Below are 25,690 nucleotides of genomic sequence, written 5' to 3'. Positions count from 1 at the left end.
AAGGAGGGTACAGCAGGCCAAGATGCTCGGCAGCCTTTCCTTTCCGGTCCTCTTTTGCAATTACGTAAATTCCTTTAATTTTTAAAAAATTCAGTTTATTGGCCGGGTGCGGTGGCTCACACCTGTAATCCCAGCACTTTGGGAGGCCGAGGCGGGCAGATCACGAGGTCAGGAGATCGAGACCATCCTGGCGAACACGGTGAAACCCCGTCTCTACTGAAAATACAAAAAAATTAGCTGGGCGTCATGGTGGGCGCCTGTAGTCCCAGCTTCTAGAGAGGCTGAGGCAGGAGAATGGTGTGAACCCAGGAGGCGGTGGACTTGCAGTGGGTGGAGATGGCACCAATACACTCCAGCCTGGGTGACAGAGCGAGACGCCGCTCCCAAAAAAAAAAAAAAAAAAAAAAAAAATTCAGTTTATTGAGAGATGACATATATGGTTAAATGCACCCATGTGAAGTGTAGAGTTCAATGAGTTTTGACAAACATAATGTCAAGCCACAATTAAGATACAGAATATTCTCATTATGCCCAGAAAGTTCCCTTGCACCCATTGGTAGAGTCTTTCTTTCCACACCCAACCTCAGACGACCACGGACATGCTTTCTGTCCCTACGGATTAGTTTAGCTTCCAGAACTGCAAATAAATGAAATCGTATGGCACATACTTCATTGTGTTTGGTCTCTTTCCCTGTATTTGAGATCCACAGATACTGTTGTGTGTATTAATAGTCATTCATTTTTATTTTTACTGCTGTGTGGCACTCCACTGCTACAAACATACCAAATATCCATTTCATTCCTGATGCAAGTCAGGGTTATTTTCAGTTTACTGATACTATAAATAAAGTAGTAACAGTCTTTGCGTGGACACAGGTTTTTGTTTCTCTTGGGGAAATAAGAGTCGAATTGTTTGGTCACATGGAAGTGTTCGTCTACTTATAAGAAACTGCCAAACTGTTTTCCAAAACAATGGTACCACTTTGCATTCCTTTTTTTGGCAGAGTCTCATTCTGTCCCCTGGGCTGGAGTACAGTGGAACGATCTCTGCTCACTGCAGCCTCCGCCTCTAGGGTTCAAGTGATCCTCCCAGATTCCAGTGATTCTCCTGCCTCAGTTTCCCGAGTAGCTGAGACTATAGGCGCTCACCACGTCTGGCTAATTTTTCTATTTGTACCAGAGACGGGTTTTGCCATGTTGGCCAGGCTGGTCTCAAACTCCAAACCTCAAGCAATCTGCCCGCCTCGGCCTCCCAAAGTGCGGGGATCACAGGCGTGAGCTACTGCATCCGGCCCCATTTTACATTCCTGTCAACAACATGCGTGCATTTCAACTGCTCCATATCCTTATGAACAATGAAGACTGTCTCTTTTTCATTTTAACCATTCCAGGAAGTATGTTCAAGTAGCTCATTACGGGTGAATTTGCATGTCCCTGATGAATAATGATACACCCTGTGTGTGCTTAATGCCCACTCATATACCTTCTGGGAAATGCATGTTTAAATCTTTCCCCTACTGTTTTACTGGGCTGTTTTCTTATTATTGAATTCTAAGAGTTCTTTATATGTTCTAGATACAAGTCCTTGCAGTACATATAAATGACAATATATATGTACTGCATATATATATACACACACACACACACACATACTGTCCTATATATGTACTGCAAGTATTTTCAGAGGGTGTGGCTTGTCTTTTTATTTTCTCAATCTGGTCTTTCAAAGAAAGAGAGTCTTAAATTTTGATGAGATCCCATTTGTCAACTTTCTCTTTTGTGGCTCATGCTTTTTGTGTCCCAAGAAATTTCTGCATACTCAAGGCCACAAAGATTTTTACCTGTATTTTCTCCTAGAAGTTTTATGGTTTTAGTTTTTATGATTTCAAATAATTTTTTGCATATGATGCAAGGGTTAATGTTCACCATTTTCCTATGAATACTCTGTTGCCAGAACCACCTGTAGATAAGACAATTCCTCCCCCTTGAATCATCCTGGTACCTCTGTTGGAAATCAATGAACCAAAAGTTTGTGGTTCACTTTCCAGGCTCCATTCCATCCCACTGGCCTGCGTGCCAGTCCTCCTACCAGCACCACACTCTCATCGCTGTAGCTGCACACAGTCTTACTACTGGGGTGAGTAACTTACACTGTTCCACCCATTACCGAGAGGACCTTGGTCTAGCGGTAGCATCAGTGCCTAGAAAAGGCATCAGTTACTTAGCAGACTGGGAAAGGGAGTCTCCCCTTCCCCGGGGGAGTTAGAGAAGACTCTGCTCCACCACCTCTTGTGGAACCGCCCGCAGTTATCCGGAGGCCTGACCGTCTCTCTGTGATGCTGTGTGTCAGTGGTCATGCTCCTGGTCTACTTTCATGTTCCACCCTGTACACCTGGCTCTGCCTTTTAAACAGCAGTAGCAGAATTAGTGAAAGTACTAAAAGTCTTTGAAATGCAGAAGTAATGGCGTAAGCTGTCTCCTCTCTCTCTCTCTGCCTCGGCCGCCAAACAGGGAAGGGCCCCCTGTCCAGTGGACATGTGACTCACGTGACCTTATCTACCAGTGGAGATGGCTCACATGCCTTACCCTGCCCCCTGGTATTGTATCCAATAAATAACAGCGCAGCCTGGCATTCGGGGCCACTACTGGTCTCTGCACCTTGGTGGTAGTGGTCCCCCGGGCCCAGCTGTCTTTTCTTCTCTTTGTCTTGCGTCTTTATTTCTACGATCTCATCTCCACACACGAGGAGAAAAACCCACAGACCCTGTAGGGCTGGTCCCTACAACCCTTTTGCCAGGCTCTCTGGATACACTGTGCATGTGTAGTTTAGTGGTCGGCCTGGGATTTGGGCAGTTCCTACTCAGATTCGGGCCTTGCCCCTTGGTCGTTTGCTTCTGGGACTCTCCTGTTAAATTTCCAGTATTCTTCAAGTCCTGGACTATCTCCTCTACCACCTCAGGATAGTAAAGCCTATGTCTCATACCACTGTAGTGTGGAGATTATGAAAAACCCTCAGGTAAGAAAGCCACAGGCTCCCAGTTCAAATCCACTGTAGCTGTTGCTTTATAGGAGCAAACTCTCCTCCAGCTCTGGCCTGCTTTTGGATACTCTGTAGTCCCTTTAAATAATTTTCTGTCCAAATTTTATATTTATCTATGGGACGGTTTGTGCAACCACGGTTACCAGAAGTTTTGGCTAAAGCCTTGTAAATATCATTTCTTTCTCCTTCGCAGGAGTGTATCTTGCTTCTTGAGTGGCTGCAGCGAGCAGCTGCTCACACGTGCTCTGGCTGCCTAGTGCAGCCACCCTGCTTCACCTTTAAAAGCGGGTCTGCGTGCTCCAGATACCAGCCGGCAACCGCATGGCCTGCTTCATGGTATGCCACGGTCTTCTTCTCCTCAGGCTGCAGAACCTGCGTTTTCTTCTCTAAGCCTAACAAAATAACAAAAAAACCCAAGCCACTGTTTTAGTGACACTGACATTAAAAGACTATACAGTGCTATACATTGCCTTACCTAAAATGGGGTTTGGAGATATAAGTCCTTGCAGTACATATAAAGGACAATATTTTATATATATATATATATATATATATATATGCAGTACACATATATTGTCCTTTATATGTACTGCAAGTATTTTCAGAGGGTGTGGCTTGCCTTTTTATTTTCTTTTTTTTTTTTTTTTTTGAGACGGAGTCTCGCTCTGTCGCCCAGGCTGGAGTGCAGTGGCCGGATCTCAGCTCACTGCAAGCTCCGCCTCCCGGGTTCCCGCCATTCTCCTGCCTCAGCCTCCCGAGTAGCTGGGACCACAGGCGCCGCCACCTCGCCCGGCTAATTTTTTGTGTTTTTAGTAGAGACGGGGTTTCGCCGTGTTAGCCAGGATGGTCTCGATCTCCTGACCTTGTGATCCGCCCGTCTCGGCCTCCCAAAGTGCTGGGATTACAGGCTTGAGCCACCGCGCCCGGCCCTTTTTATTTTCTTAACTGTCTTTCAAAGAAAGAGAGTCTGCCTGTCACAATCCAAAAATTCCTAATGAAGGCCAGGCGCAGTGGCTCATGCCTGTAATCCCAGCACTTTGGGAGGCCGAGGTGGGCCGATCACTTGAGGTGAGGAGTTTGAGACCAGCCTAGCCAACATGGTGAAACCCCGTCTCTACTAAATATACAAAATTAGCCAGGCGTGGTGGTGAGCACCTGTACTTCCAGCTACTAGGGAGGCTGGGGCAGAAGAATCATTTGAACCCAGGTGGCGGAGGTTGCAGTGAACTGAGATCATGCCACTGTACTCCAGCCTGGGCTACAGAATAAAACTCTGTCTCAAAAAAAAAAAAAAAAAAGTTAAAATTAAAAAAAAAAAAAACAAAAAAAAACCCCAACTTAAAAAAAAAAAAAAAAAGTTAAAATTAAAAAAAAAAAAAATCATATAGAATTCCCAATGTCAGAATAAAAGCAAAAGGTCAAGTTCAAAATACAACTACAGCAAAAATGCACTCACTCCCCCATCCCCAGGCCTGCTTTCTCACTTTTAAGCCACACACCCTGTGTTTTGGGAAACAAATTGAAATGTAAAATAAAATTCAGCATTGAGGTCATTTTAAAACACGCAAAATTACAGAAACCAAAACTCCGGAAAGGTCCTCAGTGCATAGTCTAGGTGTTCAGAATTATCAAATACCGGGCACATGAAGATGCCTGCCATAAGACACTACTTGTTGTCCATTCTGCTGGAAGGCAGAAGAGTCTGAGAAAGCAGGGAGCCAGTTCAAGACGCGGAGCTACCCCACATGGAGCCAGCCAGGCTGATGCTGGCGCACCCTCACCTAGCCAGCGGCCCTGGGGCGCAGAGCGAGCCACAGAAGTGGCAGAGCAGACCCAGAAGGCAAACCCCAGAGACACAGGGCCCACAAGACCCGTGCTGGAGCCCACGTCCACCACAGTGCTGGCCAGACTCCAGTCTCAGCAGGATTCTTCTCTGGCCTGGATCAAGGTGGGCTCTGCCCCTTACTCCGTACCTCTGTGCTATAAAAACTACCTGCACTATTTGTACTAAACAAATCATCACACAGTGGCAAAAGTAGTTTTGCCGTGTTCATGGTAATCCACCTGAGAGAATTTCTCAGCTGATGTTAAGGAAAGTAGGAAGACAAAAACAAAAGCTGTGTTCCCAATGACACAACTCCAGAGAAACACATGCCACAGGGCAGGGAGTTACAAAACAGGAGTTAAGTCTGTCTGCTGATGAACACTTCTGGCTTATCTGTAAAAACAGAAGCCTTTCCCCACAGTTCACCTCAGGAGTCATTCATTTTCTCAGTGCCTATCTCACTACACAACACAGCCTGTGGGGCCAGCAACTGCCTCAGAGCGAAACCTGTAACTGGGTGGCTGCCTGCTCTGCCCTGCCCTCTCTGATCACTTCTCTTTAACCTAAAAAATGGCATACACAGTTTTCACCTGTCTCTACAGTTAATTATTATATTTTGCTTCATTCCATTCACGACTCTTATCATCTGAGGTTCTTCTTTTCAATAACAAATTCATAAAATAAGAGGTCTGGTGATTCATTCATTCAATCATTGTTTACTGAGCACCTATCCCCAGCGAACCACATTGCTCTACCAGCCTCTACGTCCTCACTGGAAGCCCCACTAGTCTGGTTTTGTACCCTCTACTCAGCTGAACTGTCAAAAGTCTCCCTAACACCCTCACTGCCAAATCCAAAGTTCCTCTTCCTCCTCCACACCCCTGTGCCTTGCCCTGCTGCTGGCGCCTCATCTCCTGTCCCCTCCAGCCTGCAGGTCCCTGTTACTGGCACATCTTCCTCGCTTGTCTGCTGATGCACCTTCAGTGCTTATGGTACACCATGAGCACTTGTGACCTTGCTGACACACCTCTCCCCTTGTACCAAATGTGGGCACTGGGTAACATTTCCTCTGCAACTGCCTCTCTCCCAGGAAAGTGGCTCCAAGTGCCCCAGTCGCCTACCTCACTCCACCTGGCACACCCTGGGACCCTGCCCCGGCTCACAGGCAGGACTGCTCATTCTCTACGAGCCAGCTGCCTCTGCGAGTGCCCCACGCTCCTGCAGTCTCTCAAGTCTGTCCTCATTTCTTTTACGGCTGTCACTGGTGCTCCCCCATGCTAAGCTGTGGGATCACGGTACTCACAGTGATGACTGCAAGGTTCTCTGCCTCTAGATGCTTCCCTCCTCTTCAAAGCCAGATTCATTCTCCTAAAATACCACTGGTCATTATGTTACTTAGTGGCTCACACCTGTAATCCCAGCACTTTGGGAGGCCGAGGCAGGCAGATCACCTGAGGTCAGGAGATCGAGACCAGCCTGGCCAACATGGTGAAACCCCATCTCTACTAAAAATACAAAAATCAGCCAGGCATGGTGGTGGGCGCCTGTAATAGCAGCTACTTGGAAGGCTGTTCATTTGAACCCTGGAGGCAGAGGTTGCAGTGAGCCGAGATTGTGCCACTGCATCCCAGCCTGGGTGACAGAATGAGAACCTGCCTCAAAAAAACAAAAAACGAAAGAAAACCAAAAAAACCCACCTTAATTCAATACTGGCCATAGGACAAAACTGTAAAAGCCTCTGAGCTTAACATTCAAGGCTTTCCAAAACTGACCAGTTTACTCTCCCTCCCTACACACAGGGTAGGTAGCCTGCCTCAAGTCCATTCTGCCAGGTCACTTCCAGGCCACACCCAGTTCTATCCTGGGCCAGGGGCACACCCCTCCTCTTCTGTGGAACTCTGCCTGGCGCAGGGCTTCCCCCTCCTTTGAATGCCCAAGGACTTGAATTGCTACTTGCCTTTGGGGATTAAATCAGAAGCCCAATGGAATGTTAAGAAAACACGTGCTCCCCCTGTGCTGGCTGAGGAAGCACTTCCAGCTCCACGCCTGTTAGTTATTTTATTATTATTATTATTATTATTTTTTTGAGATGGAGTCTCACTCTGTTGCCCAGGCTGGAGTGCAGTGGTGCGATCTCGGCTCACCACCACCTCTGCCTCCCGGGTTCAAGCAATTCTCCTGCCTCAGCCTCCCAAGCAGCTGGGACTTCCAAGTACGCGCTACCACCCGTACTTGTATTTTTAATAGAGATGGGGTTTCACTATGTTGGCCAGTCTGCTCTCAAACTCCTGACCTCGTGATCTGCCCACCTCGGCCTCCCAAAGTGCTGGGATTACAGGCGTGAGCCACCGTGCCAGGCTGTTACAGATATTTTACAACCATCACCTGTATCTAGCACAGAGCACCTCTAACTCATGTGATGAAACTTTTGTAAACAGGAAGGCTGTGAGCTTTTTAACAAACTTGATTGGTATAATTCACGGGCAGACACCTCACTGCTGGCTGCCTGTGCAAGCAAAGCATTTGTGAGCTGCCATCTCAAACTCACCCAGCACCACAGACCTCCATGCAGAGGGCAGGTGGCAGGGGATGGTGGGGAAAGAAGGAAGAGAGGCAGGGGAGGTATGGGAGGGGCCATGACACCAAGAGAACACAAGTATGGTGAGCCCCAGGGCTGGGTGGATACACTTTCTTGGCTTTCAGTTCTTGCCCAAACAGAGAAATCCCTGGCCTCAAATTCATTTTATCAGCCTTTCTACTTGAGTTATGTTCAGTTTCCTTACCACCAATCACTCGCTCAATTGCCTGTTCAAAGTGTTTCTGATTTATGGAATCTGACAGGTGCCTCGCAGCAATCAACGCAGCTTCATTACAGACATTAGCAACATCAGCACCTAAAAAATGAACATAGAACAGCTTACCCACCGAAATACGCCCAAACTGATCAGTCAAATCCATAGTTAATTTTTAAATCAGCAGTACAATGAATAAAGGTTTTGTGTAAATAGAATTCTGTTTGACTTACGATAACCCTAAGCTATTCCAGCATTTAATGTAAGCCTGGTATAATTCTGGCCCTCTGAACTAAGATGAAAGTATTAGTAGTCAACAGATAATTACAGGCAACTATTTACCTTAATAGACAATATGGCTCACATAATAGCAAACTAAGATAGCATCTAAAAATGCTCATTTAAATAACTTAGTTCTATCACCTGTGTTGGGAAAATGGCTTGCACAGATATTAGGTGAAGTACTGAGGTATGATGAGAAACCTAGTTTTCATAATCACCTAGTACATTCAGTGAAACAACTAAATTTAAATATAGCTAAAAGCTTGTCAAATGCTTTTTAGATCCATCTCTTTAACTTTGCAGCTAAGGATATGGTAGCACAAATAAGCTACAGCACACCATGTGTGTTAAATAAACAAATATTAAAACATTATAAATTTCAAAGACAAGTAAAAAGGTAAGACCCCTCGAACAAGATGATCATCTTCTGACCACACTATTGTACATAATCTTTTCATACTTCTCAAACTGTTCTATTTCATTTTGTGTTTAGAAGGAGAGAAATAGGGAATAGGAAAGGACCATATTTTACATTAAAAAATTATTGGAATAAGCACATGAAAAGATGCTCAACATCACCAGTCATTAGAGAAATGCAAATCAAAACAGCAGTGAGATGCCAAATCACACCAGCTAAGATGGCTGTAATAAAAAAAGACAGTGACAAGTGCTGGCAAGGATGTGGAGGAACTGGGACCCTCACACGTTACTGGTGGGAATGTAAAATGGCACAGGTAATTAAAACAACCTGGCGGTTCCTCAAAAAGTTAGAGATACAATATGACCCAGCAATTCCACTTCTAGGTATTTACCAAGAGAAACAATATGACCAAGAAAAATCTGTACACCAATGTTCATGGTAGCATTATTCATAATAGCCAAAAACTGGAAACAGCCCACATGGCCATCAACTGATGGGTGGATCAACAAGATGTGGAATAGCCAAACAACGGCACATTTACTTGGTCACGAACAGGAATGACGTTCTGATGCCTGCCACGATTTGGATCAGTCCTGTTCATTATGTTAAGTGAACATAAGTTAGGCACAGAAGACCACGTTTTTATTTTATTTTATTTTACTGGAGACAGAGTTTCGCTCTTGTCGCCCAGGCTGGAGTGCAATGGCGCAATCTCGGCTCATTGCAACCTCCACCTCCCGGGTTCAAGCAATTCTCCTGCTTCAGCCTCCCAAGTAGCTGGGATTACAAGCCCCCACCCCAACCACACCCAGCTAATTTTTGTATTTTTAGTAGAGACAGGGTTTCGCCTTATTAGCCAGGCTGATCTTGAACCCCTGATGTCAGGTGATCCACCTGCCTCGGCATCCCAAAGTGCTGGGATTACAGGTGTGAGCCACTGCACCTGGCCAAAACCACATGTTTTTATATAAAATGTACAGAATAAAAAAATCTAGAGAGACAGAAAGTTTGATTGATTGTTTTGAGATGGAGTCTCGCTCTGTTACCCGGGCTGGAGTGCAGTGGGGTGATTTAGGCTCACTGCAACCTCACCTCCTGGGTTCAAGCCATTCTGCTGCCTCAGCCTCCTGAGGAGCTGGGATTACAGACATGTGCCACCATGCCTGGCTAATTTTTTGTATTTTTAGTAGAGACAGGGTTTTGCCATGTTGGCCAGGCTGGTCTCGAACGCCTGACCTCAGGTGATCCACCTGCCTCGGACTCCCAAAGTGCTGGAAATACAGGTGTGAGCCACCGCGTCCAGCCCAAAATGTTTTAAAATTATAGTGATGGTTGTACAACCCTGTAAATATACTAGAAACCATTAATTGTACACTTTACACAGGTGATTTTTAGTTAACTTTATTTCAACAGAGCTTTTAAAAAAACACTTAGGAATAATTCCTACAATATTTATAGAAAAAAATGACACACTGTCAGCAATTTGTCACAAAATACTCCAGAGGAAGCAGAAAGAGACGAGGGCATAGGTAAAAGTAAGGGTGGATGGGAATTAGTAATTGTTCCCGAAACCAGGTGATAGGTACAGATGTTTTCATTACACCATTCCCTCAAAATCTGTGTATGTTTGAAATTTCCTGTAATAACAAAGTAAAAATAGTCAGGCACAGTGGCTCATGGTTATAATCCCAGCAGTTTGGGAGGCCGAGGCAGGAGGATTACTTAAAGCCAGGAGTTTCAGGCCAGTCTGTGCAAAATAAGACCCTGTCTCCACAAAATCAGAAAATTAGCTAGGCATGGTGGCACATGCCTGCAGTCCCAGCTACACAGAAGGCTGAGGCAGGAGGATCACTCGAGCCCAGAAGGTTGAGGCTATAGTAAGTTATGATTACACCACTCAGTCCAGCCCGTGCAATAAAGCAAGATCCTGTCTCAAAAAAAAAAAAAATTGAGAATATAAACTTAGGTAGCCCACAGTAAAGTAGTGAAAAGGTAACAAAGTAAACTGGTACCTGGTAACTATTCCTGATTTTAATATACTTCTAAATAGAGTCCTCGTTACTTTCCACTCACCTGAAAACCCTGGAGTTAAAGATGCCAGTTTTCTTGCCAATTTATCCTTCTCCAGGGTACTGTCCAGTTTTAGTGGTCGGAGGTGAACTTTGAAAATAGAAGCTCTTCCTTTTATGTCTGGTGGTCCTTTAGAAACCATTTTTAAGGAAAAGAAAATCATATTGAAACGGTCACACCTATACTCATGAGCACTGGACCTGCCCCAGCAAACGTCATCTCACCAATAAAGATCTGCCTGTCGAAACGCCCCGGCCTGAGCAGCGCAGGGTCCAGGATATCTGGTCGATTAGTGCCGGCCAAAATGACGACATTTGTTGTTGTATTAAAACCTGAAAGATAACAAAAATGCAAACACTTAAATGACAAGAGGCAGAAAGCAACAGTGCACCATCAGGAACATATGAGCACTGCAAATTCATAGCTACAGTAAACACATTTTCTATTCACTATCCAGTGGGTTTTTGTTGTGTTGTTGTTTGAGATGGAGTTTTACTCTTGTCCAGGCTGGAGCGCAATGGCATGATCTCAGCTCACTGCAACCTCTGCTTCTCGGGTTCAAGCGATTCTCCTGCCTCAGCCTCCCGAGTAGCTGGGACTACAGGCGTGCCCCATCATACCTGGGTAATTTTTGCATTTTTAGTAGAGATAGGGGTTCTCCATGTTGGTCAGGCTGGTCTCAAACACCTGACCTCAGGTGATCCACCTGCCTGGGCCTCCCAAAAGTGCTGGGATTACAGGCGTGAACCACCGCCCCGGCCTATCCAGTGTTTTTTAAGTTACAAACTTGAATTATTTTTCTTACTATTCAGCTTTTCCTTGAAAATAATCATATGTTAGACTTAAAATTTTAAGAGTAAATTTCCTAAAGACAAATGGCCAAATATTTAAATTTATTTAACTAGAAATTTAGAAGATAACGTCAATTTAAAAAATGTCTTAAAATCAGATTAAATTTGCAAAGGATGTCTCTGACACACCGGGCCACAGGACAACCAACTGCCTATCTGAAGGCAGAGATCAACCTCTACCTCCCACCTCTTCTCTACACTCAAGCGGCTCCGTGTTACTGCCCATTCTCAATGTAAACGCCATGGTCCCAGGCCCTTCACCCTCAGGACCCTGGCACGGCAGGATCTCCTGGGTGCATTTCCCTCAGATGTGGTGCTCCAATGTGAATGCAACATGGGCTGACCATTGCGGGAGGAAGGAGGAGCTCTACCTTCTTATTCTCACCCTATGCCTGGCTTCGTCATTGAAGCCAGTTCAGTACTGGCACTGTGCTTCCCCTTTCTGCACAACCAACCAAGCATCCACATTTTTATCTTCCAGCAGGAAGAACACATGACATCCTGAGAAGTGCCTTTCCTAAATGAAAGAAAAGCTGGCTAGCATGGAAAGACGGCTACTCTCTTAGTAAGAAAGTATTTGAAATTTGCTAAATTCACATTGGGTTAGGCTTAGATTTTCCTTGTGCTTCAGAGATGGTGATGATTTAGAGAATGAGATGGTAATTCTTTTGTGACTCATTTCACCAATTCTTCTCTTATTCAAACACCAGACACAAACAGCATGTTAACACCAATATTAAGTTATGCAGGCTGCCAGGAAAAAAATATTTTGCTATTATTTATATTAGTATAAAAGAGCCTTTTAAAAGAACTGTTTGTTTTAGGGAATGCTTTTTTTTGTTTGTGATATTCAATATTGGAATAAGGACTCTCATTTTGGGGACATGAAAGGCATGCAGCTTAAACTCAGGAGGCTGAGGCAGGAGGATCGCTTGAACTCAGGGGTCAGAGGATGCAGTGAGCCGAAATCACATCACTACCCTCCAGCCTGGACGACAGAGCCAGACTCCATCCCCCCAAAAAAAAACCCAAAAAAACAAAAAGTGCAGTTAAAGATACAAAAGCCTTGACCACTCACCATCCATCTCCACCAGCAGCTGGTTCAGTGTGTTCTCCTGCTCACTCTGCCCTCCAAAGTTGCCTCTTCCTCTCTTCCTTCCCACCGCATCAATTTCATCGATGAAGAGGATGCAAGGGGCATTCTTCCGAGCAAGGGCAAATAAGTCTCGGACCTTGGCAAAAACAGAAAGAGAGTCATTTGACCAGAGAATATTATTTATCCTCTGAATAAGAAACGAAATAAATCGGCCGGGCACAGTGGCTCATGCCTGTAATCCTGGCATTTTGGGAGGCCGAGGCGGGTGGATCACCTGAGGTCGGGAGTTCAAGACCAGTCTGACCAACATGGAGAAACCCCGTCTCTACTAAAAATACAAAATTAGCCAGGCATGGTGGCGCATGCCTGTGATCCCAGCTACTCAGGAGGCTGAGGCAGAAGAATCACTTGAACCCGGGAGGCAGAGGCTGCAGTGAGCTGAGATCGCGCCACTGCACTCCAGCCTGGGTGACAAGAGCGAAACTCTGTCTCAAAAAACAACAACGAGAAAAAAAGAAATGAAATAAATCTTCAGCTTCCATGTGCAGACAATCTTTCTGTGATACACACTGTAAGGTACATTTTTTTAAAGAGTTACAAGTAGCAAAGAAGCGGCAAATGAGGAGTAACCTGGGTAACTGAGTTAAGGTGAGCAAATCTTTCTCAGATCCCATAAATTACTGTATATGTAATAAACACTGATAATATCTGCTATTTTTGTAATACCAACAAATTAACATTACATATATGCCTACACAAAGACAATACAGTACAGCTGTAAACTTTACATTGAGTTGAAAAGTTCAGACTTCTCTAGGGTTCACATTTCACGCCTAAGGCAGTTATTAACAGGCTGGGACTACTAAGGGGTCTATGCAATCATGTATAGACCTGTACAATGAAGCCAAAGACCATCCAAGCTCACCAGCTCATCCCCAAAGAGGGGGTGACAGCCTTCGTCTGCCACCCACCCCACCACAGACCATCCTGATAGCACATACCCTCAGACAAACCTGTAGTCGGGAGGAGGAGGAAGAGCCACTCAGTGCCTCACCATCCGTCACCTGCCCCCTTAGGGAGCGTCAGAGACAACTCTCCACCCGCCCACTCCCACCCCCACCCCCCACCCCCACTTCACTGGCCAGAAGTCCAGGTCTTCCTGCCTGGATTTCTGGATGTTCATTCCTACACTGCTCTGAACACATCTCCTAAAATAACTCGTATCCTTCTCCAGCCTCCCCTCTGAACTCCAGATCTGTGACCTACAGAACCACATCTTCAAACTACATCCATCCTGTCCTGGTATGAACAGGAACTGAGCTATTCCAGCAAGCCTTAAGCAGGAGTCTGCATCTTCCCCTACAGGCTGGCTGGAGCTGGGGTCCATCTCACACTCCACTGATGCTACCAAAATAACTGCTGGAAAAGCCCCTGCTTGCTGAGGCTCAGCCCTCGTGGCAGGAACTCCACCCCGCTGTGCCGTGGGTCTCCCCGTGGGACATCACTATGTCCTCAGTGATTTCCATCCATGTGACTCTCGGTCTCTCAGTTCCCTGGCCATCTCTTCATTCACCTTTTATTTCACTCTGACAAGAACAGCACTAACAAGGTTGCCTTTTAAACCACCATCTTCAAGTCATCTCCTCTCTGAGCACCCCCTCCTATCATCTGGCCCCACACACACACTCAGGTATCTCATGCCAACTCTTTACCACTTCTCAGCTCTCTAATCCACCAGGCCCACCCTTCCCCACCACCACCCACAGCTCCTCTCCTGTCTTCAATCTCCCCCCATCCACATTATATCTCATGGCCCATCATCATAAATGCCCAACTCCCCCTCATTCCCTATTTTTCTATGACTTACCTGCACAACAAGAGCAAAGTGTGAAACAGATTTGAAGGTGAGGCCGGACACGGTGGCTCACACCTGTAATCCCAGCACTTTAGGAGGCTAAGGCGGGTGCATCACCTGAAGTCAGGAGTTCAACACCAGCCTGGCCAACATAGTGAAACCGCATCTCTACTAAAAATACAAAAATTAGCTGGGCATGGTGGTAGGCACCTATAATCCCAGCTACTAGGGAGGCTGAGGCAGAATCACTTGAACCCAGGAGGCAGAGGTTATGCCACTGCACTCCAGCCTGGGCGACAGAGCAAGACTCCATCTCACGAAAAAAAAAAAAAGCCTCTTACACTTCAACAACCAAAAAAAAAAAAAAACCCAATTAAAAAATGGGCAAAGGATCTGAATAGACATCTCTCCAAGGAAGATATAAAAATATACAAATGGCCAATAAGCACATACAAGATGTTCAACATCACTCCTCATCATGCAAATGCAAATCAAAACCACGATATACTATGTCACACCCACTAAGGTGGCTATCATTAAAAATTAGACAATAACCAGTGTTGGTGAGGGCGGGGAAACATCAGAGCCCCTTACACACTGCTGGTAGGATGGAAAATGGGCAAGTAGTTTGGAAAACAGTCTGGTGGTTCCTTAAAATGTTAAATATAGACTTACGATTCGAAAACATTATGTTAAGTAAAAGAAATCAGGCATAAAAAAACCACATATTGTATAATTTCATTTACATAGAATGTCTGTACTAGGAAACTCTGCTGTGTAGTTTGCTTAGGACTCCCGATTTACATTTTTTTTTCTTTTTTTTTTTGAGATTGAGTCTTACTCCATCACCCAGGCTGGACTGCAGTGGCGAGATCTCAGCTCACTGAAAGCTCCGCCTCCCAGGTTCACACCATTCTCCTGCCTCAGTCTCCCGAGTAGCTAGGACTACAGGCGCCCGCCACCATGCCCGGCTAGTTTTGTTTTTGTATTTTCAGTAGAGACAGGGTTTCACTGTGTTAGCCAGGATGGACTCGATCTCCTGACCTTGTGATCCGCCCACCTCGGCCTCCCAAAGTGCTGGGATTACAGGCATGAGCCACCGTGCCCGGCCAGGATTTCTTCTTGATGTAATAGAAATGTTGTAAAACTGATTGTGGTGATGGCTGCACAAATCTGTGAATTACTAAAAGCTACTGAATCGTATACATTACACAGATCAATTGTTTGGTATGTCAATTATATCTCAATAAACGCTGTCACACACACACACAAAAAATCCACCAATAAAGCAAACTTTTTTTTTTTTTTTTTTTGAGACAGCGTCTCACTCTGTCGCCCAGGCTGGAATGCAGTGGTGTGATCTCGGTTCACTGCAACTTCTGCCGCCTAGGTTCAAGAGATACTCCTGCCTCAGCCCCCGAAATAGCTGGGATCATAGGCATGCACGACCACGCTTGGCTAATTTTTCTATTTTTAGCAGAGACAGGGTTTCGCCATGTTGGCCACGCTGGTCTCGAACTCCTGACATCAAGCGTTCCGCCCACTTCAGCCTCCCAAAGTGCTGGGATTACAGGTATGAGTCACCGCGCCAAGCCATCAATTCTTGAAATTGGTCTAATATAGGTAGCAGACTGCAGTCCTAGCTGGTGTGAGGGAAGGTGGGGTAGAAGTCACAGGCCTTCCTGAAGGCTTAGGCCTGGAGCTCAGGCCATGGACTGGTGAGAGGTCACTCTAGCACTCTAGGGCGAAGGGCCATCTCTAGCAAGTCCCCCCATCTGTGGGGAAGTGGTGGGTGTAAGGAAGCTGTACCATCAGAACAGAATGAGACTCACTCTAGCTGGGCCCACACCAACGAACATCTCCAAAAACTCGGATCCACTAACGGTGATGAAGGGGACATTGGCTTCTCCGGCTGTGGCCTTAGCTAGCAGCGTCTTCCCAGTGCCTGGAGGACCAGTGAGAATGGCGCCCTTCAGATATGAAAAAAGAAATTACATTTAATGAGAATTTCAGAAAAGTAGATTGTGTATCCGCAAATAATTCCAAGATATAATTCTGTCTCTAAATCTTATTGATATACATTAAATATTAAACATTTGTGCTATGGTAGAACATTTTTATATTAGTAAGAATAAGAAAAAGATTATCAAAAATAATTTTGTTTCAAAAAATTTGGTAACAATGTGAAATTTAAAATATTTCCTTTTTTTCCTAGTGCTGATTTTTAGACCTTTAATCTAACAGTATGTAAAGGGCGACTTAGGCTAGGAATATACTAATAAACCCGCTAAGGTTTACTTAAATAATTCAAGAAGACAGAAACACCACACTCCTGATTTATGTAATTCTTTTACTCTTTACAAGTAAAATTAGTTTTTGAGCTCAAATAATTAATAAACCCAACTTCTGACTTAACTTTCATGTACAAATCAGCACATTTTTAGCATGGTTGGACATGCAACTTAAAACCTAACTGTGAATTTATTTCCACTGACCACCCACAAACAGTGTCCTCTCTTACTTATAAATAGACATACTACCACACTACCATATCCAAATACTGTGAGGAGGTAGATAATATGGTCAAATGATATTTTTTCTAGGCTTTGTAATAAAACCTTAAGGTATTTTTAAAATTTTGCTTTTCATCTTTAAAAGTTTCACAAATGAAGTAGAAATTTAACGACCAATGACGAACTTAACTACAAAGAAACAATGTGTTTGCTCAAACAATACACTTTTTTTTTTTTTTGAGATGGAGTTTCACTCTTGTTGTCCAGGCTGGAGTGCAATGGCAAGATCTCGGCTCACTGCAACCTCCGCCTCCCAGGTTGAAGCGATTCTCCTGCTTCAGTCTCTTAAGCAGCTGGGATTACAGGCGCACACCACCATGCCCAGCTAATTGTTTGTATTTTTAGTAGAAACGGGGTTTCACCATGTTGGCCAGGCTGGTCTCGAACTCCTGACCTCAGGTGATCCACCCACCTCGGCCTCCCAAAGTGCTGGGATTACAGGCATGAGCCACCACACCTGGCCCTACACAACTAATGTAATAGTCAGCTAGGTGTGATGCAAATGGATACTAAGTAACAGTAAGTTATAAATTCATAAAATATGACTTTTTATCCATAGAAGCAAGACATAAAAATCAGGGAAATAATGATTATCTTTCAAAGGATTCCTTTAAAGTAAAACTTATTAATGGACTTTAAAAAGAAATATACAGGCCAGGTGTGGTGGCTCAAGCCTGTAATCCCAGCACTTTGGGAGGTCGAGGCGGGCGGATCACGAGGTCAGGAGATCGAGACCATCCTGGCTAACACAGTGACACCCTGTCTCTCCTAAAAAATACAAAAAAACTAGCCAGGCGAGGTGGCGGGCGCCTGTAGTCCCAGCTACTCGGGAGGCTGAGGCAGGAGAATGGCGTGAACCCGGGAGGCGGAGCTTGCAGTGAGCCGAGATCCGGCCACTGCACTCCAGCCTGGGTGACAGAGCGAGACTCCGTCTCAAAAAAAAAAAAAGAAAAAGAAAAAGAAATATACATTTTTATTTCTCCGGCCTCAGCCTCCCGAGTAGCTGGGACTACAGGCGCCCGCCACCTCGCCCGGCTAGTTTTTTGTATTTTTAGTAGAGACGGGGTTTCACCATTCACAGGACGGTCTCAATCTCCTGACCTTGTGATCCGCCTGCCTCGGCCTCCCAAAGTGCTGGGATTACAGGCGTGAGCCACCGCGCCCAGCCAGTTTTTATTCATTCACTTTTTATTAATTTACTTAATAGCTGATCCATTTAACAAATATGAAGTTACTGTCCCATGCCTAGCCTTATGGGCACCAAGCCCTATAGGGTACAGCCCACCACTAGCACAGCGGGCACAAGTGTATTAGCTGGAAAGGGGAAGGTGATGGCGAGTGCTGTGTCCTCTCTGCTGGATCCTGTGCCGTGAACCTCGGTGCCAGCACAGGTGTCTTGTCCACATTCAAGGGACACTGGGTGACAGCATTGTGTGACATGGTCAGTGAGCTACCGCGGCCCTACAGCTGCTGAGAGATAGGGCATCTAAATCAGATTGGAGGAAGAGGGAAGACGAATCAAGAAAAGTCTTCCAAGAGGAGGTAACACAGATATTTTCAGGAATACATACACTATACAAGACACATTCACACAGAAAAACTGACCCAAAACAATCCTCGAGTTGGGCAGAGGCTACCCTAGTGAGCTGAGAAAGAGGAAGGACAGGAAAACAGCTATTTATAATAAGTAATCAAACTTCATAAAATTATAACTTCAGAGATCAAGAAACACTTCGAAAAGTTAATCTTCTATAAGTTCATTTTACCTTTGGGATTTTTGCTCCTAAGTCTTGATACTGCTTTGGGTTTTTCAAGAAATTCACAAATTCCATGATCTCCAGCTTGGCCTCCTCACAGCCAGCCACATCTTTGAACTTCACATCAATTTCATCCTTTAAGACCTTGGCAGTGGTTTCTCCGACACTGAAGAGTCCACCCATCCCTCGGCCTGTCCGGCCGATGCCAGCAGGCCCTCTTCTGATGGTGTAGAGCAAGAAGGCGATGATGAGCACTGTGGGCAGCATGCTCAGCAGAAAAGAGCTGGGGACACACAGCGCAACATGGGTTAGGACTGGTGCAAGGTCTCAATACAAACATATATAGCTACATCAAGGTATACCTTCCGCACTTAATACAAATGAGGGTAACTTGCAAGTGTTCTTCAAAGGCAACAGAATTCCCAAATAAGTTCCATGGCCACCAACTCTTGAAATAAATGGAGCATCTGCCCAGACTTTAAGTGGGGTAACTAGCATGGTCTTATTAAAGACAACCCCCAAAGAAGAAGTTCTGATGAGAGAAGAATCACCTAAAAATCCTGGAAAACTCTGTGAAATATAAACATAAATGACAGTTCAAAAATGGGAATGCCATTCTTTGATACAAAGGAGTTCTTTATGCTAAAATCCTTCCAAAGGTCAATTCATTGAATGTTAATACCCCAAACCACTGCTTAATCAAGATAAGTATAGATGTGTAGAAAATGAATGAATCAAAAAAAATAAAAATAAAAATAAAAATAAAAAGCCAGGTGTGGTGGCTCACGCCTGTAATCCCAGCACTTTGGGAGGCTGAGGCAGATGGATCACCTGAAGTCAGGAGTTCGAGACCAGCCTGGCCAACATGGTGAATCCCTGTCTCTACTAGAAATACAAAAATTAGCTGGGCATGGTGGCAGGGGCCTATAAGCCCAGCTACTCAGGAGCCTGAGGCAGGAGAACTGCTTGAACCGGGGTGGGGGCAAAGGTTGCAGTGAGTCAAGGTCACACCACTATACTCCAGCCTGGGCGACAGAGCGAAACTCCATCTCAAAAAAAAAAGAAAATGAATGAGTCATGTGCAAAAACTAGTGAGTTACTAATAGCTTTTTTAAAATCTGGCCAAACTGAGAAAGGCCTGTTTGAGAATATAATGTGTAGCCCTGTACCCAGGGACAGAACACAGTGAACCATAGCAGCACAGTAAACAGTCTCCAAAATATTATCTTTGAGATTACCCATCACTTTCAGCAATGTAGACAACAGGCACCCGATTTTCTCCTTCTATGCCCAGTTCCTGCTGTAAAGTTTCCAGATTCCGTTCAAAGGTGTCCACACTGCCGATATTAAACCAAACGTATTGCTATAAAAACAAAAAAACAAATACCCTAAGAATAAAGTGAAACTAAAAGGTTCAATTCACTAAAGGGTTCAACTTTTTAAGAATTTTTCAGAAATACTGAAAATTTATAAAAAAAAAAAAAACAGTAATAAAAATTTGGCTTTAATAATGTGGTGATTAAACATCACTCACTGAGAACACTTGGCAATTCTTGGCAAATAAGCATTTCCTTAGCAGCAATATCTCAGTGGCTCTAAAATTATAAACTCAAAAAACAGAATGAAAAACCTATTTGAAAACATAATCCTTTTTAAAATAAATACGCATTATTTTCCTCTTCCTCCATTCCCTAGGTATTTTATTTTAGCTCCCTATTCCCAAATTTAAAACTACTGTGAAACAGTGATAAGAACTAAAGTTTACTGGGTGTGTACTAAGTGCCAAGCATTGTTCTGGGCTCTTTAGATGCATTAGTTCATTCAATCCTGAGGACCATCCAAAGAAGCAGGTGCCAACACTGAGGACGATGTTCAAAATTTGAACACCGCACCCCCACTGTGCAACTGGAACAGATGTGCCTTGCTGTGCCAGGCACTCCCTCTTTATTCCCTGGAGCTGCAGAGACCCAGAGGACCCAGCACAGCGATGCCTGAGGGGCCAGGTCAAGGCTATTCTACCAACTAGCATGTAATTATTTCCTATTGTACTGAGTGAATGTGAGCCCTGACTCCTGCTCCCATTCTACAGATGAGAAAACTTGCTCATGGTCACACACAAAATAAGCGGCTGGGATATGAACCCAGACAGTCTGGCTCCTGAACCAGTGTCCTAACCACAATGCCACATTGCCTCTGCACAACCATGAGGACACTGATGTTAACAGCTCACATTTATGGAGTTTACTAGCTAGAAGACCCCATTTCAAGCACTGCGCACGTATTAGCTCCATTTTATAGTACAAAAACTGTTTCTCCTTTAACCTGCAATCATCTTTTTTAAAAAAAGTATTTTTAAAATCAAAACAGTAAGTCTATGATATAAAACTCATTAGAGAGGCTGGGCACAGTGGCCAGTAATCCCAGCACTTTGGGAGGCCCAGGTGGCAGATCACCTGACGTGAGGAGTTCGAGACCAGCCTGATCACCATGGCCTCAGACGGTCTCTACTAAAATTAAAAAAATTATATAGGCATGGTGGCATCCGCCTATAGGCCCAGCTACTTGGGAGGCTTGAACCTGGGAGGCACAGGTTGCAGTGAGCCAAGACTGTGCCACTACATTCCAGCTTGGGCGACAGAGTGAGACTCCATTTCAAAACAAAAAACAAGGCCGGGCGTGGTGACTCACACCTGTAATCCCAACACTTTGGGAGACCAAGGCGGGTGGATCACGATGTCAGGAGTTCAAGACCAGCTTGGCCAAGATGGTGAAATCCTGTCTCTACTAAAAATACAAAAAATTAGCCAGGCATGGTGGCAGGCACCTGTAATCCCAGCTACTCGGGAAGCTGAGGCAGAGAACTGCTTGAACCCTGGAGGCCGAGGCTGCAGTGAGCCCAGATCGCGCCACTGCACTCTAGCCTGGGCGACAAAGTGAGACTCCGTCTCAAAAAACAAACAAAAAAGCAAAACCCTCATAAGAGAGCAACATGTCATCACATATCCTTCCCACCAGTGTTACTGAGTGAGGAACATTACTGTGGTATTTCTCTCCAAGAATCTAAAAATAAAAGATGAAGAGTAAGTTTTATATTATGTAACAATATAATATTATTTGGTAAATTATTCACTAACAAAGATACAAAATTCACATGGTTACAAAGCCCCAAAACCTGCTCAGAATAGATTAACCACAAAGGATGTAACATTCCCTAATTCAGCCCCTGCTATCAACTGGGCAATAGGCCAAACGCCTGGCTCCCATCACAGAAGCGGTGTGAACCCAGGACCAGCAGCAGGGTACCACCCAGGAGCATGTCAGAAATGCAGATTCTCAGAACACAATCCAGATAAGAACCTCTGCGGGGGTGGGGTCCCAGGACTCAAGTTTTAATAGCTTTCCAGGTAATTCTTATGCACACTAAAATTTGAAAACCACCACCGACTGACCCTATCTCATTTAAGCACTAAGCCCTTCTCTACTGTCATACAGAAGGTAAGCCATCTACCAGTCAAGAGTAGAACTGATGTGAGGCTAAAGCCTGTGTGTGTGCAGCACTGCTGCTCCATTCACAGCAGGACACTGAAAATCTGTTTCTGAAAGCTCAAAACAAGAAGTCTTTAGTAAGCAGGTAATATACATTCTCTGTAAAAACTCGGGATATGCACGTAAAGAAAGCAAAGACATCCATAACCCCAACATTCAGACACAAACAGCATCAGCATTTCAGGCCTGTGCCTCAAGACTGTATAATACCACCTTTACAATCTCGAAATACAATTTTGAAAAGAAATAAACATAAACCTTAACTGTAATATAAAAGAGAAATACAAAGAAAGCACTTTATATACAACGGTATGAATTTCAACACACAAATGCTCGTGCCAACGCTGGAAAACAAGTTCCCGCCAATGTCAAAATTGCTCCTAGGGACAGCCCTGCCCCCAAGGACAACTACTCACATGGAAACAGACATGGAACAAGGATTCCCTGTTAACCCGGTGCCTGGCATGGGCCTCTGGGTTATTTCTCATTTTTTGCTACGTATAGACAATGCGTGAGAGGACGTCCTTGCAGAGACATCTCACACACATCCCTACATTCTCCCTAGGCTCCCTTCCTAGAAGCAGACGGATGTGTGTGTGCGTGCTTCCCACAGTGCTAGAACACACATTGCCCACTGGCGTCATAACAAAGTGCCAACTTAAATCCCAGCACTGAAGTCTGATGATAAAGCATGGTTATTAATAGGTGTTGCATAAGTAGGTAGAGAGAACGGGGGAAATTAAGACAATTAAAATGCCTTTCCTCAACACAGGGCAATACCAGAGCCCTATGACTTCACAGATACTCTGCTATTTGCTGACATGCTACTAAACAGAGAGATATGGTCACCATCACTTCTAATTGTCCTTAAACGTTGCCCTGTCCAGGCGGGATGGCTAGAAAATGGTTAAATGCAATTATCCTAAGAGAGCTTGGCAAGTCCTGGGAGCCTCAGCTTCACCTCTCGCCCCTCCCTCCAGAATTCCCTCAATGCATTCAGCTTGCTCTGGGGTCTCTGGAAGTATACTCCAGACTGGTTGGAGAGGAAATACAAATTATTTTTAAAACAGGAAATCAAATAGAAATTAAAATAATATCACAAAATGGTTAGGAGATGGTGGGGATGCTTTTAAACTAATCTGATAAAAGCTGTCTCAAAACACAGGCAATTGAGATTTTGAATTTTTTTCCTAATCAAATAACTACTTCTCAGTCTTGAAAAGTTATAGACTATTCTGGAATACTGAAAACCGGGATTTCACTCACTGTCTCCTAAATGTAGTCAAAATGATTAACAGAAACAAAACAAAACACTGACCCAATCCCTGTATCACTAATCCATACACAACATTCCCATTTCCACTGTTAATGAGATCACCCCTGCCACACTGCCCAGTTCTGATAGATCTGGTGCGTATAACTCGTACGGTGTGAGGCAGGTTTTCCTTTCAGCTTTAAATCTGGAAAGTTAATTTACAACTAATTCACATCAATTAATAAAATGATTTACCCCATCGACAGGAGTTTTTCCTGGTGTAAAGGTCACTCGAACAAAACGCTTGTTGACGACTTCCAGTCTGTCTACCTAGAATTTAAAAAATAAGTTCACACATAAATTCACAGAAAATACTTGAGATACTCTTAAGCTCATTTAAAATGCATATGATGTTTCAGCCATATAAGGAAAGAATAAAGAATCAGATAAGGATGCCCCCACATTCCCACCTCTGATTCTGCGGAAGCTCCCAGGCACGGCTCCTCCCAAAGGGGACTATGTTCTCACTTAGGGGCTGCACTGCCCAAAGCACATCCTTACACTTGCACTACACATGAAGGTAACCCTACACGATATGCACATTCCCTTCTGCCTGTTTTTAAACTTTAAAAACGGTCTTGTTTTATATATAAGTATCCTTCTACAACTTTCTTTTTCCCTTCAACACTGCATTTGTGAGGTTTACGCAAGCTGACACTTCTGTGCTGTGGGGTATGCCATGCTATGACCACACCCAAGTTACTGATCCATCCTCCTGTTAATAGACAGCTAGGCTGTTACACATTTCTCACAAGCAATGCTGTCATGAACATTCCCATATCTACCTTTGTGGGCACATCTTAAAAAATTTTTCCAGGAAACATACCTGTAGATAGACACACTAATGCTGGGTTGCAGGGTATACATACCTTCAACTTTACCAGATATTGCCAAATTGCTCTCCAAAATGGCTCCTGAATTCACACTGCCATGAGCAAAATATTACTATTGCTCTGCAGGACACAGACTATTCCTCTATAGGACATAGACTATTGCTCTACAGGACATAGACTATTGCTCTATAGGACACACCAACATTTGGTAGTATAAGACTTCTTAATTTTTGTCACTCTATAAATATAAAATAGTTTAAGTTTTTTTTTAATTGAATCACCTAATTATATAGGATCCTTTTTAAATTTTTTTTAGACAGGATCTCACTCAGGTTGGAGTGTAGTGGTGCAATCATAGCTCACTGCAGCCTCAACCTCTCTGGGAACAAGAGATCTTCCCACCTCAGCTTCCTGAGTAGCTGGGACCAAGAGTGCAAACCACCACCAGTGGCCAATTTTTTTATATTTCTTTGTAGAGATGGGGTCTCCCTACATTCCCCAGGCTGGTCTCAAACTCCTAGATTCAAGTGATCCTCCCACCTCAGCCTCCCAAAGTGCAGGGATTACAGGTAGGAGCCATCACGGCCAGCCTGCATAGGATTCTTAATAACACTGTTAAACACCACACCCCAAGGACTGTAGCTGATTTAGGAGCACGCGTACTCTGGGATGTGCTTATTTCCCACTGCTTGCTTTGTCAGTAAGTCTGGAAGGCAAGAATGACGAAAAGCAAGGGAGCCCCAGAGCAATCCCAGAGGGGCTGGAATTGGGGAGTGACTGTTCTTAAAGGCAGTCTCTGTTAGAGAGGAATGACTGGCACTGCTCCATCCCACAGACATCTGATGGGAAGACAGCAGGCTAACGCCAAAGAGCCAGAGGGTCAGGAGGAGCTGGAACTATGTAGAAGCCGCCTCGAGAACCTGCCATCCCAATCTAAAGGACGGCTGCAGCCCAGTCCACATGCGATGACCACTGCTTCTGAGCAGCTTCTGAGTGAGAGTCCCCACTACATCTGAGAATTACACATAAAAGATCCTCACTTTCATGAGATAAACACGTTTCAAAAATCCGACTAGAAAAGAGGACTCTGGGAAGATGGTGGCATAGGAAGCACCAGGAACCCATCTCCCTATACACCGGACAACGGTACAGGCAGCATCTGTCCAATGTAAGCATTTTGGAACTCTGGAGTCCACTGAAGGTTTGCAACTTCCAGGTGAAACATAAACTGAAGTTAATCTCAGTCAACTTCAGCTCTGAGCACAGCGGCAGCAGCTGCCCATCTGAGTAGATCACCATTTCTTACATCTCTACCTTCCTGTACAACCTTTAGAACGCATTTCAATTCTTTACACTACCTCAGTAAGTATTAATGTCGTCTTACTTTATCCGTTTCATGGACGAAAACCCAAGTATTAAGAGGTTAAGGGGTTT

At 44.5% G+C, this 25,690-nt stretch overlaps 1 protein-coding gene across 2 annotated transcripts in view; it reads right to left on the bottom strand.

The window, feature by feature from the left end:
* AFG3L2 (AFG3 like matrix AAA peptidase subunit 2) overlaps positions 1-25,690 on the bottom strand; it is a 49,392-nt gene that overhangs the window by 12,665 nt on the left and 11,037 nt on the right. For both annotated transcript variants that reach the window (XM_021929923.2, XM_021929924.2), the window contains exons 6-14: positions 23,619-23,693; positions 19,801-19,925; positions 18,572-18,845; positions 16,065-16,202; positions 12,360-12,513; positions 10,655-10,762; positions 10,434-10,559; positions 7,649-7,759; positions 3,317-3,432 (exon numbers count right to left, since the gene is read on the bottom strand). In XM_021929923.2, the coding sequence (XP_021785615.1) occupies positions 3,317-3,432; positions 7,649-7,759; positions 10,434-10,559; positions 10,655-10,762; positions 12,360-12,513; positions 16,065-16,202; positions 18,572-18,845; positions 19,801-19,925; positions 23,619-23,693 (1,227 nt within the window). The remainder of the gene's footprint in view (positions 1-3,316; positions 3,433-7,648; positions 7,760-10,433; positions 10,560-10,654; positions 10,763-12,359; positions 12,514-16,064; positions 16,203-18,571; positions 18,846-19,800; positions 19,926-23,618; positions 23,694-25,690) is intronic.

The sequence above is a fragment of the Papio anubis genome, chromosome 19, assembly GCF_008728515.1.
Source record: "Papio anubis isolate 15944 chromosome 19, Panubis1.0, whole genome shotgun sequence".
Classification (NCBI taxonomy): domain Eukaryota; kingdom Metazoa; phylum Chordata; class Mammalia; order Primates; family Cercopithecidae; genus Papio; species Papio anubis.
This window is presented reverse-complemented; position numbering and strand designations above follow the sequence as displayed.